The sequence below is a fragment of the Argentina anserina genome, chromosome 2 (genome assembly GCF_933775445.1).
Source record: "Argentina anserina chromosome 2, drPotAnse1.1, whole genome shotgun sequence".
NCBI classification, from domain to species: Eukaryota; Viridiplantae; Streptophyta; class Magnoliopsida; order Rosales; family Rosaceae; genus Argentina; species Argentina anserina.
In genome coordinates, this window is record NC_065873.1 from 17,340,071 (window position 1) to 17,354,033 (window position 13,963).

Sequence of the window (13,963 nt, forward strand, 5' to 3'; positions counted from 1 at the left end):
ACTATCTCCATGTGTTCATATCTAGCTTGGTAGAGTTGTTTGAAACTTCAAAGGGTTGAATTTGATTCGAGTGGTTAGAAGTGCTTGCAAGTACAAGCGTATAAGTTCAATCCAAGACCATCTAAACACCAAAGAAGACAAAGGTTAGTCGTTTCTTCTCTGGTCGGAAGCAGACAAAGCTTCTAGTAACAGAGCAAGCAAATCTTCTACCGGACGTGAAAAAGATTCGTTCTTTCCGTTTTTTATTTTTTGTTTTTGGTTTTTCTCGAGTCAATTTCACTTTGACTGTGATGATACTTTCCTCCATGTAAAGAGCAAAGTTTCTACAGAATTACGCCTAAAGTAATTTGTATTTAAGTTTTTTACTCCAAAATTACAGCGCTCGTTAAAAATGAAAAGTCACTAACATCAGAAATGGGTTCTGTGCAGAAAAAGTTTCTCGCTTTTTACATTTTACTACTTGCCTAGATCTGTAGTTCTTCAAACCCTGGTATGTTTGGCCTATGAACCCACCTGGGTTTGCCAAATTTGCCTCAAAAATCACTACCCATTATCAAAAGCTGGGGGTTTTGGCCAGCAATTTGTTGTTCAAGATTTCAAGTGAGCTATACAGCTTTTGCTTCTATTGTTTCAAGAAACCAACAAGTCTGTACTGTGTAGAAGAAGCTCTCTTTCTCTCAATCTCTTCACAAGTTCTCATCTTTTTCTGAGGCCCAGTTCAGATTTTGTTGGCAAAAATCAGAAGCAGAAGCAGAGATGTATGAGTTGTTGATCCCGGTTGTGATTGCTGAGGCAGTTGTGGCATCTCTTATGTTGCTCAAGATTGGGCCATTGAGAGAGCTTGTGTTGAAGATTCTGGATCAGCTCAAAGTGGGTAGCGGCCCAGTCACTCTCATTGGCATTGCTGGCACCATGGGTGTGATTCTCCTATCAAGATTCATTAGCATTATCAAGATGCAGAACAAAGGTGAAAAGCTTGGGACCATGTCACCCATGGATCAGGTTCTATATAGAACACACATCCTTGAAGCTTCATTAATGTGTATGTTACTGTTCTCTTTACTATCTAAGTTTCACAGTTGGATTCTTGTTTAGAGTTTTCTTCAATTCTGTGCGATTTGTGTATTAGTAAAAAATGGCATTTGAATGGTTCCACAAGTAGTTTTGGGTCGACTCTCAGTAGTAGAATCTGATGAGAACAGGATGACTTTTCAGTTTTGAGGAAATCCAGTTAAGCTTTGCAATTTCATAATTTCAGTGGTTGTACAATTTGACTGTGCATTTAGCATGTGGGTTGGTTAGAGCATGTGTGAAAGGACTGGTGTGGAGAACTGTCAATACCAGACAAAGACTTAAATGTTTGCATATGAACTGGGTAGGGTAGATTTAATATGCAAATTTGAATAATCTCCTTAACAGATAATGACTTAGCCTTTAGTTGCCTATCCTTTGCATTTTGTTGTTCCATTGCGGCTTTCCCCTTTCATCTCTTGTCAATGATCACAATTGCCCCATTTAGTTCAATTTTTATCAATACATGAGTTATGGAGTGTGGAAGGAAAGTTTTCTCAAAAAATAAATAAAAAAAAGAGTGTGGAAGGAAAGTGACTGTTTGTTTCCTAAACTGTGAGATAAGTTGTACTCCCCCATTCATCTCATCACCTAATATCAGGCTTTGGAGTAGATTTCTGAAACTGTGGCTATATATATATATGCATTGATATAAACCACATCCTTAACTCTAATTTATGCTGGGCTCAGATTTCTCTCATATAGTTGGATCACTTTAGTACATTTAGTAAAATGCATGAGCATTCGGTATCCATGTAAATTTAGGCAATTGTACAGTCCTCTACAACCTGCTTCTGCAATACCTGTGATTACGTCTATGCTTCCAACTTCTATGGTTTGGAACACTTACCAATTCCAGCAATGCTTATCATGCTTTCTGTAGGGGTGTCTTTTATTACTGCCGAAATGGAAGGCTTAACTTGATTTTTTTTTTAATTGAAGTGATTCGTGTATATGGTGTCTGTATTGTGCTTAGCTATAATGTCTAACCACTGAGGTTTCAATCTTGAATGTTGCATGCAGCTTTTGCTGTATTTCTTGGATTCATAATTGATCGGACGCACGATTATCTTACAAAGCTTGATGGGTTGACCAGTACAGAAGAAGAAGTTGAGAGGCTTCAGAAAGAAAAGGCGCAGCTTACTGAAAAGGAAGAGAAGTCTTCCAAGGAAATCAAGCAGCTGCAAGACATAGTTGCAACTCTATCAGAGAATTTGAAGAAGCTGAAGTTGGAGTGCGTGGAGAAAGATAAAGCTGTTGAAACTGCTGAATCCCATGTCACATCGCTCCAGAAACAAGCTGCAGATCTACTTCTTGAGTACGACCATTTGTTAGAAGACAACCAAAAACTTCAGGCTCAGTTTGCAGGACATAAGAGATGAAGAAAAAGCCGAAAAACTGAATAGCGACCGTTCTAATTTGGGAAACATTTTTGTCTTCTCCTACCAGAAATGATCATTATTCGGCTGGAAATGGGGAATGTTAAAAATTTTGTGATGCTCAAGAAAGTGGAATTTGCAATCTGGCCATCTTTGTTTTGTTCTATGGTTTTCCGTTTTAGTTGAATATATCTTTTTTCTAATGAATACTAGGTATCAAGGCAGTCCAATTCGAGATAACTAAGCATGAACTTGATACTAAATAGATGATATTCACAGAACTTGTTAGATTAGCTCAGTTTTTAAACCTCTTTTAGGGTGTAGTTGTGTAACAATGAAAGTTAATCGTGTTAAGATAATTTATTCAATTTTATTTGCTCTGAAGAATGTGCCTCCCCAAAACTAAGCTCAGATTTTGGGACATATCCCATAGCTCTCATTTCATAATACAACTTTTTCAAAAGTAGCACAATATCTTCATGGTGCTGGTGACTTGTATCTTGCATGAGAAAAGCATGGAGTTCCCCATCCACTTCCACTACACTGTAGCCTGGTACTTTCTTTACTCCGGTCTGATTCATGATCTTCTTCATACTTGCTACACCTTCCCACCTCCTTGCCATGGCGTAGAAGTTTGAGACCAAAGCATAAACTCCCATGTCATCTGGATTGAACTCGAGGACCTTCTTTGCTGCAATCTCTCCCACAGACAATTTCCGATGATTGTGGCAACCTGCAAGGAGAGCAACCCAGACAGGAAGTCTTGGTTCGGTGTTCATAGAAGCTATTAGCTCACTAGCCTCTTCAACTCGTCCAGAACGAGCCAGCAGATCAACCATACAAGCATAATGCTTTTCCCCTGGAGGCATCTTATACTTAGTGACCATGACATCAAACCAATGCAACCCTTTTTCTACGAGACCAGAGTGACTGAAAGCCGATAGAAGAGAAGCAAAAGTAGCATGATCAGGCTTTAGGTTTGTCTCTGTCATCTGGCAGAAGAGTGCTAGAGCTTCATCTCCACACCCATGTATCCCATAGCTGGCAATCATAGCATTCCAAGAGATCAAGTCTCTGGAGATCATCTGATCAAAGAGAGCACGAGCGTATGAAAGGGAACCACATTTAGAATACATGTCAATGACTGCAGTACCGCAAACCTGACCAATCTCGACCCTTTTCAAAATATATCCATGAATGGATTTACCCAATTTCAACAGCCCGACTTGTGAACATGCTAGAAGTGAGCTCACAAGAGATGCTGAATCAGGCTCGAAGCCAAAACTCTGCATCTCTACCACCGTCTCAAGTGCCTGAGCTGCAAAACCATTTTGAGCAAAGCCAGAAATCAAAGCACCCCAAGAAACTGCATTCTTATAAGACATCTTATTGAACACACAAGAAGCCAGCTCCAAATGTCCACACTTAGCATACATATCCACAAGGCTTGTCTGAACTATAACATCCATAGGAACACCTCTCCGAATCATATAACCATGAACCGAAAGCCCCAACCTCAAGTCTCCTAGACTAGCACAAGCCTGCATCAGCCCCATCATCACAACCCCATCAAACTCCATTCCTTCATCTTGCATCCTCCTATACAACTCAACTGCCTCCACCGGCCTCTCACTCTGCAAAAACCCCGTGATCATTGTCGTACAACAAACAAGATCCCTCCTAGGCATCCTGTCGAAAACGGCCACAGCCTCATCCATCTTCCCACATTTCGCATACAAGTTCAAAACAGAACTCCCCACAAACACATCACCCTCGTAGCCGCAACGCGCTGCCGCGAACCAGACCTCTTCACCCATTTTCAAGTCCACCATGCCTGCACACGCCTTGAGGGCAACAGTAAACGTAGAGCTGTCCGGTCTAACCCCCGCGGTTATCATATCAGAATACAAACTCAGAGCTTGAGACGGGCAATGCTGACGAGAATACGCAATGATCATGGCATTCCACGCACGTAAGGTCCTCTGAGGCAATTCGTCGAACACCTTGCGGGCGGTTTCGGTGTGGCCGATGCTTGCGTAGGAAGCTATAAGTGGTGCGGTGGAGTTGGAATTGGTTACAGCACCCGTCACTATCATAAGGGCGTGGATTTTGGCTATGGTGGGTTTGTGTTTGCAGGACAAAAGAAAATTCTTGAGACGGTTTGGCCATGGAATCAAACTCATGTGTTCATGGGAAGAAGAAGAAGAAGAAGAAGCTTCAGGTTTCTGCTTCTTATTATAGCCGTAGCGAAAAATGAAGAAATTGAAATTTTGATAAATTAAAACGCCGTCTGTGGGAATCGAACCCACGACCACACGGTTAAAAGCCGTGCGCTCTACCGGCTGAGCTAAGACGGCTATTGTGATCATTTTTCTTAATTGCTTTAATATATATGCGACTTGTTATATTGAACCGGCAATTGCTATTTGACTACTTGCTTCTTTCTCAATTGCTCACTTTGAGTGAAGAGCTCAACAGCAATGGCGGAAATCACCGAACCTCTCATCTCTGCAAATCAACCACCTCAACCAAACGGGCCACCTCCAGACTTCGATCCCGAAACCATGCGCAAAACCAAGCCCGGCCTCAAGCGCCTCATCATAACCGTCTCAGTCCTCTTCTCCTTCATTCTAGGTCATCTCTCTCTCTCTCTCTCTCTCTCTCTCTCCTGATTTATTCACTGCTTCGTTTTAACTTGGAATTTCAAATGCAGGCGTGCCGTTGATATACAAATCGGTAGAAATTTACCGCGCGCCATTACCGTTCCTGGAAATTGATTCACTCTCATCCGAAATCGACTCGACTCCGCTTCTATTCCCATGTCGATTCCAAGCCATCCTCCTCGGCTTCGGCTCCAAATCCTCCACCGCCTCTCTCGAATCTTCCATTCTTCTCCAAATGACCAAACTGACCCTGCAGACGCCTCCATGCGGCACCTGCAGCCCCAACCGCACCGTCTCTGTCCTCCTGGGCGCTCCAATCTCCGGCGTTGATTTCGACGCCGACGATGAGGCTGTGGACGAGGCTCTGGAGGCTGCGGTCGGGGCCGGTTATGGCTCCGGCGGAGGAGGGGAGGTGTATACGGTGGTGGTGGTGAATAGGGGCGGGGAGGAGGTTAGAGGCGTGGTGGGGAAGTATAGGCATGCTTGGATTGTTGGGAGGGTTGAGGAGGAGGAGGCGGCGGCCATGGCGGCGGAGGTGTTTGTCAGAGTGTTTGTGAATGGTGGGAAGGAGGAAGGGTTGATTCACGGCGAGTTTATGCCAGTTGGTGCTGATGGAACTCTTGTTCTCTCGTTTAATTTGCTTAATGCTGATCCTCGAGATTGGATTTATGATTGGTATGGAGCTTCTTGTGTGCACATTCAAGCGCATTTTCGATGAATGCTTTGTCTATTGACGGTGTTATGTTAGCAGCATTGTGTTAAATGTTTTCTTTGTTCTATGAAAATAATAAGTGACGGATATCCGCAAGTGATTAGTCTCTGTAATTATATATGCTTTATGTTCTGAATCATGTGATTATCTATGTTTAGAACTAAGGTCTAGTAGATTAATAAGTTATTCCCATTTGGTATAAGCTTGGACGCTTGTTGGTGTCGAGTAGGTTTTATTCCAGTGTGCTGATTTGCTTATACTGCAGGGACTTTCAGACAGTAGAGGTGACTCTGTTGACTCCAATAATTGAGGCTATGAAACCAGTAGCAAACATAAGTGTGGAAAGTCAGGTAACAAATTTATAATGTTTTACACTTTTGAATCCTTTGGTATTATCACTCATCTGGCTTGTCATTTTTATAGATTTTTTTATCTGATTTTGTTGTTGGTCTCCCTGGGCAGGTGTTATACCATGTGCCAAAGTCCTCATTGTCTTACTGGGATGACAAGTGGAACAGTTACGTATTTGAAACCAAGGATCTTCCTTTCTTTGTAAGCTTCAAGAAGCCTATATGCTGTAGTTGTTTTATACGGTAATCCACGTTCAAACTTATTTATATGAATTATCACTATTATTGTATAATCTATAGGTTAATTCGAACGAATGGCACCTGGATACATCCGTTGCAGCTGGTGGGAGGTCAAAGATGTTGCACTTTGTGGTGTATGTTTCTCACTCATTATTCTCATTTTATGTACTTGATTTCAGGTTCTGTTCACTAAAGTTAAATGCAGGGCACATTGGTTCTGTAATAAAGTATCTTTCATGAGAATGTGCAATTTTGTGAATGAAATGTGGTTACAAATGTATAGTTTGAGAGCTCTTGAGCTCGCTTCTGCATGGATCCTTTACTCATATACGTTACCTTTTAGGTTTGTAGGAACTGGAAGTGGATTGATTAAAAGTTTCTTATAGCATTTTCCTATTTGATGAGATATTAGAGAACACATGCATGCAAGCATTCCTCTAATCTCTTCCACTTATATCAGTACTCACACTAATAGGCTGCATATGCTCAGTGAATTATGTTCTATTCACAACTCACAATGTCAGGTTCTCTTCTTTCTTAACTTTGTGCTCGTGATTTGTTCTTAGGTATGTACCGTCTGCAAAGGAGTGCCCTCTTCTTTTACAGCTTCCAAACGGGCAAATTTCCAAGACTAATAGCTTTATATCTCCAGTAAGTTGTCTTGCCATCTACTCCTTACATCTTTTACGCTCCATTCTGATAGTGAAATTTTATAATGTAGCTGTTTTTTTTTGACATATCACAGATGTGGGGAGGTGTTATTGTGTTGAACCCCCAAACATGCAGAAAGGATTCAGAAAGTAAGCATCCTTCTAGGCATACAATCTTGCATGAGGTTAGATGCTTTTTCTAACAGTTTTGAATTAACTTTTAAATTTTCCAAGTGGCAAGTGCATGTGTAGCTTCTTTTTACTCAGAAATTCTGTAGTATCCAACTGGAGGAGCTGTTAGAACTTAATTGCTTCTCTTAAAGTTTCCTAATTACTATGAGACATCTGAAAAGAACTGAAGTTCACAGAAAATAGGTAAGATGCGACTTGAGTATAAGGAGTATTTCTTTGTATATAGCAATTGACACAGGCACACTTTAAGCATATAAATAATTCATTTTAATCATTGTTAAACCACCTTAATCATTTTCTTATCTCTAAATCCCTATAACTTTGTTAAACCACCTTAATCATTTTCTTATCTCTTGTTAACTGTCATTGCCCCACCACAGTCAACTTGGTCTAGGTTCAATGTACTAAACCCTATGTAATTGCTTTTGATTAGCTCTAGCTTCATTTATCTCCATAGCATGTCATCTCTCCAACCTATTTTAGCGGCTCTCAATGAGTTGAAATAGACACAGTGATATTCTCAAACTCCTGCCAACTTGTTAATCAAAACCTGTCATCATGCTGGGTGTGATTAGTACTAGTATATGTAGAGAATGAAGGAACATGTGTATATATTTAGTGAATAATGAGAAGCTTATTTCTACTGATAGTTCTGGTATTCAGAACCAAGACAAAGATAATTTATTGATCGGGGAAAATAATTATGTTCTAAATAGAAATAAAGCATTAAGTACTTTGGGCTTGGTATGTGTTGTTTTGTTACTGGATATTCTTTTTCTTGTTGTTTGAGCTCATTATAGTTGGGGTTGACTGCACAGCTTGCAATTTTCTGAGTATCAAGAAACAGATTTTTTGATATTATTTGGGTATTATCTCTGGATATTATTTTTGTACAAAGTACTAGTAGTGCATGTTCTATTGTTGCAGAGTTCTACTTATTTTTAACATTGGTGCATGCCTTTTTTTTGTACAGGATCTGCAGAAGGTGTTTGAAGTTTTCATGGGGCAGTTCCGCCAACTTTTTAGTTTTAAGTCTGATAACCTGTATGTTGGGGCTTCAGGGACATACAACCTATTACCTAGCGAAAGAGGCTTCACAGTATGGTAAGACGAAAGTCTGACTCAAGTCAAGTTACTGCTAGATAAAGTTTTTGCAGTCATAATTGTGCTATCAATCATTCTTCTACATCCTGGCTACTTACCAAAATATTATTTCTTTTATGGGCCGAAATGGATTTTTTTTTTACCAGCAATACTACTTGCAATATCAGGCTATACTTACATATCAGTCTCCTACAGGGAATTGGATGTTTTGTCACGCATGCATACGTGCTTCAATCTCCATTCATGTGCCACAACCCTTGGGTCTCTCTCCAGATTGGTATGCTTAAGTTGGTCACGCTTCAATTGCTTCTATTCAACACCAAAGAACCTATATCCTTAAGCAGCCTAGGGTAACTAGTTTTTCCATGCAGGTTCAATCATTGCCGAGGATGATTATAAAAGATGAGATTGGAAAGCAGGTGACTATTACATTTTTATCTATGAAATTTACTAATTGGTGACGGAAATTTTCTTTTCCCAATTGCATGGTTATATCTGGTTTCAAGTATACATGCCCTTGTTGATTTGTAAAAGGAAAGCACAGATGAGATAAAAGATAGATTAGTACACGTAAAATAAGAGAGTTTAGAAAGAATTTGCAAACAAGTCATCTGTTATTTTAAATGGTAGCTTCATTTTACGGAAAAAGAATCAAATGAAAACAGAGGGTGTGCTATGCATTTCCTGGAAATTCCAGAAAACGAGTTCGTAAGCATGCTTCTTGAAATGTGTCGTCCATTGTACACCAGGACACTATTTGTGTAGAGATGGATTGTTGGTCTTCTCTTCAATACTGAAGATTCACAATCCTAGTGAACACAAAGGTTTTGACCCTCTTAAGAGGCAGTTTTCAGTTACATCAAAGTAACAACTCCTACCCTTTTAATTAACTTTATTAGAATGGGTTTAGCCCTGTGTTTATTCGCTGGGGTTGCAGTATGCTAGCTGTCATTTGAGTGCTTTGGATGGAAATATATAGAGGATTTTGAAGTTTTTAGAGGTGCAGGTTTTAATATTACAGCATATTCATAAATATTCTTGACTGGAGGGCAACTGCAGTCTAGGCTTAGCTTCTTTGGGTGATTCATCATTGAAGTGTTTTTGTGTTTCCCCTCTCAAACCAAAAAATAAAATAAAAATTTAATTGTTTTTGGTGTTTTCTTCTGAGCTTCTACTAGTCTTTTTCTTGTTGGTTGTGGAACTTCTTGTCACTTCCATTGATTCATTCTCTGGATTAGTTAAATTGGTTTCTTTTAGGAAAAAATAATAACATTGTTTTAGGTCTTGCATGATATCTTCTTAAGTAGCTAAAGTTTATTGTTGTTTCAGGTGAAGTATTCTCTGGAGGCAGCAAAGTTGGCTCAAAGTAATGCCTCTGTCGGTGTTTATGATGCTTCTGCTGGTATGCTCCAACTTCCTTGTGGGTCAAAATTTAATTAGTGGCTTCAAAAGGACTTTCCGACTTAATTACGACCTAATTATTATATTGCAACAATACTGATACATTTTTTTTAATTCAGTGTCCTCTAGGCAAGCAAGGTCTCTAGCAGAGGATGCCTTTTTTCATCCATCGATCATGTCGGTCAGCTACTACTCGTTTGAGCATTGTTTCGCCGTCTACTCGGTTTGTTACCAGCACCTACTTATACAGCAAAAAATATAAGGGATTTTTTTATTTTTAATGTGTTCTCATATGTCAACTATTTTGCTATATGCACAGCCTTTCTTTCTGCCAGTTTCGATGCATGTTATATTGGCGGCTCTAAGAGAATGGAGAAGATACAAAAAAGAAAATAAGAAGTACTTGGCTTGGAGGGCCAAAATGCAGGATGCATCTTAATAAGTTGTCCTGGAGCCGATATTATTTGGTTTGAAGGCCAGAAGACATCCAAAGAGCAATGCAGGTGGCGTTTTCGGATTGTGGCCTAAGTGACTCATGAAGTAGAAACTAAGAGTAATGATAGATCTAACATCCATCCCAATTTGTTCAACAATGGATACATATGCCGTCAAATGTATTCTCACGCTTGGTTGATGGTTCTAATCTTTTGACAAGTCGGCGAACAATATTTATATAATGCTATGATAAACTTATCAAATTTGAGCTTCCATATACATGGTTGGAACTTGGAAAATGCTGCAAATATCTTGCCATGGTTGATTTATGTGTTTAAGAACTTAAGATTTTTGAATGTGAATGCCAATTTCCGTGGACAACTGTTTCGTTTGGATCAATCATGCTGCTTTTTCATTGGCACCCAAAGAATTACAATGACTGTCCAACTTTATTTGCAATTTTATTTAATTCCTGTGGCCTCTAATTGAAACAATCAGCTACCGAATACAAGAATCCATTGCATTTCACAAAACTAGAATCGAACTTTACATTTGTATTGGCCATGGGGAAACAAATAGTTCTAACATTATCGAGTGAACAATCAGTCTTTCATTATCAAATAAAGTTCAAGACAGTTTCCTCATCAATAGCTAAATGGTACAGTATCCTCTCATCAATTAGCACATCTAGAATGGCTGTGGTGATACTAGTGAATCAGGTGGCGTCACTATTATGATCACTACCGATGTTGTCCGAGATCAGGTAGTCATCTAGCCACGAGCCACGAGCCACGAGCCACGAGCCACGAGCCACGAGCCACGAGCCACGAGCCACGAGCCACGAGCCACGAGCCATCGTCATATTGGCTTTCATCTGCCACAGCTGCCTTCATTATTCTGCTGCTGATAAGGCTTCTTTTAACACGTTGTCGTCAAGCTCATTGTAACTGAACACATTATCATCAAGCTCACTATAGCTGAACACATTATCATCAAACATGCTTGAGCTCATAATAGTAGTACTTTCATCATCGGGTTCAACCATGTTTGAGTACTCATGAGTAGTGAATCCTTCAGCTTGATCAGACACCCTCATCTCTGCTTCATTAGCGGCATAGTAGAAGTTATTCTCGGGCAGTGGCTCGGATGGTAATAGTGAATCTGCAGGTGCTTCGTTTTCGGGATCTTGATATCCACATAGTTCTTCTACGGTAAAGAGATCATCAAATGGGATTTCATCTTGAAGAGGTGGATTTGCAAGATGGTTTGGCTGATCATTACTGACGGGAGCACTATTGTTAGGTTGACTAAAACGCATAGACTCATAAGCTTCTACCCTTTCGAATTTGTAAGAATGACTATGAACCATCAGATCATCATCACCGGGAAGCTGCAGTTGATGCTGTTGAAAGTAAGAAAGAACACCAAGAGGGTTTGGCTGATCATTACTGACGAGATCACTAGGGTTAGCTTGACTAATACTCATAGTCGACTCGTAATCTTCTACCGTTTTATATTCGTCAGAATGACTAGAAACCATCAGATCATCACGGGGGAGCTGCGCCGGAGCCTGCGGTTGCTGCTCTTGAAAGTAAGAAGGAACACCAAGAGGGCTCGTCTGATGACCGTTGTCAGTATGTGAGTTAGGGTTTGGCTCGTAAGTTTCTACCCTTTGAGGTACGTAACAAACACTAGAAACCATCATATCATTATGTTTGTCTACCCTTGAAACCTTTTTACGGGAGGACCTTAGAGAGACATTCATCTGATCCTCAATAAGTTTTCTCTTCCGGTCTTTGCGTATCCGGCATAACACAAGATCAAGTTCATTAAAAGATTTGGTAGTCAATGAATCATCAATCCTGTACTCAATCATAATCCAAGAACCATTCTCATTCGGTTCATTGGGCACGTAATGAAACCTTTTCCACGATCCTAAGACATTTTTCTTTGAATCATATACTTTGGCTCCTGAGGTGTCACATTTCCAGGTGCCAGAACCTGTTGCGCGCACCACGTTTGAACCATTGTCACTCACTTTCTTCAATTCAGTAAAGAAAAAGAGGTCTTCACCCTGGTTCAGTCTTGGACCACCAAACCTATTCCAAAGATCACATGGTTCCATTTTGTAAACATTGCAGTTATTCATAACCCTAAAATCACACTTGAACGGTTTACCGCACACCTTGTTTAGAAGATAATATCCCAAAAGTTCTTGGTTAGTGTTGGAGAGCAGAGATCACAATCTAAGAAGTGACAAAAAAAATAAAGCTTATAAGTGGGTAGATAATACCCAATTGTACCGAGGCCTTTTGTGATTAAGACCAAACACATGTGAGGTGGCTAAGTTGAGACAATATCGGTACAGTTGGTTCACGGGCCACGCTTGTCGTTGTTTAACATGGTATCAGAGCATTCTTGCTCTGTTTCCTGTTTTTTTTTTCTGTTTTTTCCGACCGGTCGCCCTCTCGTGCTCACCGCTGCCCTCTGGCGCCTCTCGACGTCGCCGTCGACCTTCCGCTGCTCCTCACCGGTGCTCATCGACCCGCAGTCGCCGCCCGCTTCGCACTCTGACCCCAAGTCGTTGTCCTCCGCGCTCCGTTCTTCCGGCTCTGTCACCGCTGCTCCCCCCCCGACACCGTTGCTCCTCACCTGCGCTCATCGACCCGCAGTCGCCACCCGCTCTGCAGTCGACCCGACGTTGCTGTCCCTTCGCCGCTGCTGCTGCCCCCGACGTCGTCGTCCTCTCACTCCGCAGTCGCCGCTCGGACCCAAAGTCGTTGTCCGTTCTTTTTTCTCGAGTCGGCCTCTCTCCGCACCGCCCGACCCGGTTTTATTTCGCCCCGACCCGGCCCAACTTTGACCCGGCCCAACTTTGACCCGGCCCAGCCCTGATTCAGCGTGACCCGACCTGGTCAACTCGACCCGACCCGGTCAACTCTATCTGACCCGGTTCGGCTAGATTCAGGCAATGCATACTCACCGTCAGTGTAAGTGCACCGGAGACAGATTGTTCTCCATTTTTTGTGTTTTTTTACTGTCTAATCTCTGATTTTTTACATTGTTTCTTTTTCAATGAGTTCTGGACACGAAACGGAGGGTTCTCAGCTCCCTGATGTTCCGACCTTCAAAGTATCTGTCAAAGGCTCTGACAGTGGTTCATTTGGGGGCGCCAAACTCAACGGAACCAATTTTCGTAAATGAAAATGACTTATGGCTGCTCATCTTCGAGGCATGCACAAGATGGGACATGTCACTGGTGTCACTAAGGCTCCTAGTCCTGAGGATATTGTTGCTTACAATAAATGAGACGACGACGATAGTCTTGTCATGTCCGTCTTGTGGAAAGCTATGAATAATGAGATAGTTGATCTGGTGGAGGCATGTGCCACTACGCAGGCAATATGGGAGACACTGGCCGACTTATATACTAATGACTCTGATTTCATACAGGTTCATGAGTTAATATGCACATGTTTGGCAATATACCAGGATGGGCAACCGGTGGCGCACTATTTCACCAAACTAAAGAATATTTGGGCTGAGATTGATGTGAAACGTCCTTTGCATGATTAAAAATCAAGAGGATATTGTTTGGTACCAAAAGGAGAAGGAGCTTGAACGAGTTCACCATTTCCTGAAAGGTCTTGATGCAAAGCATACCAGTGCGAAAGGCGAATTGCTCCGAATGACCGAATCACCTAGCCTACTCACCGCTTTCACCTATATCCGAAAGGATGAGTCTCAGCTGGAGAGTATTCTTCAG

General features: G+C 41.2%; 3 protein-coding genes and 1 non-coding gene across 4 annotated transcripts; 2 read left to right on the top strand and 2 right to left on the bottom strand.

Moving 5' to 3' along the window:
• Positions 1-160: 160 nt before the first annotated feature.
• On the top strand, positions 161-2,695 carry LOC126782575 (uncharacterized). The gene is made up of 2 exons (XM_050507844.1): positions 161-1,042; positions 2,095-2,695. Exons 1-2 carry the CDS (start codon positions 757-759, stop codon positions 2,451-2,453), a joined length of 645 nt encoding a protein of 214 aa, XP_050363801.1. The 5' UTR covers positions 161-756; the 3' UTR covers positions 2,454-2,695.
• Positions 2,696-2,800: 105 nt separating this feature from the next.
• On the bottom strand, positions 2,801-4,653 carry LOC126782574 (putative pentatricopeptide repeat-containing protein At3g25060, mitochondrial). The gene has a single exon (XM_050507843.1). It carries the CDS (start codon positions 4,631-4,633, stop codon positions 2,801-2,803), a length of 1,833 nt encoding a protein of 610 aa, XP_050363800.1. The 5' UTR covers positions 4,634-4,653.
• Positions 4,654-4,734: 81 nt separating this feature from the next.
• TRNAK-UUU (transfer RNA lysine (anticodon UUU)) lies at positions 4,735-4,807 on the bottom strand. Its single transcript has one exon. It is a non-coding gene; the product is annotated as a tRNA-Lys (tRNA).
• A 113-nt stretch (positions 4,808-4,920) lies between these two features.
• LOC126782608 (uncharacterized) lies at positions 4,921-10,454 on the top strand. Its single transcript, XM_050507884.1, has 13 exons — positions 4,921-5,084; positions 5,164-5,788; positions 6,091-6,175; positions 6,288-6,377; positions 6,476-6,549; positions 6,982-7,066; positions 7,161-7,250; positions 8,231-8,361; positions 8,557-8,638; positions 8,733-8,780; positions 9,691-9,763; positions 9,882-9,985; positions 10,082-10,454. Exons 1-13 carry the CDS (start codon positions 4,931-4,933, stop codon positions 10,199-10,201), a joined length of 1,761 nt encoding a protein of 586 aa, XP_050363841.1. The 5' UTR covers positions 4,921-4,930; the 3' UTR covers positions 10,202-10,454.
• Positions 10,455-13,963: the final 3,509 nt, after the last annotated feature.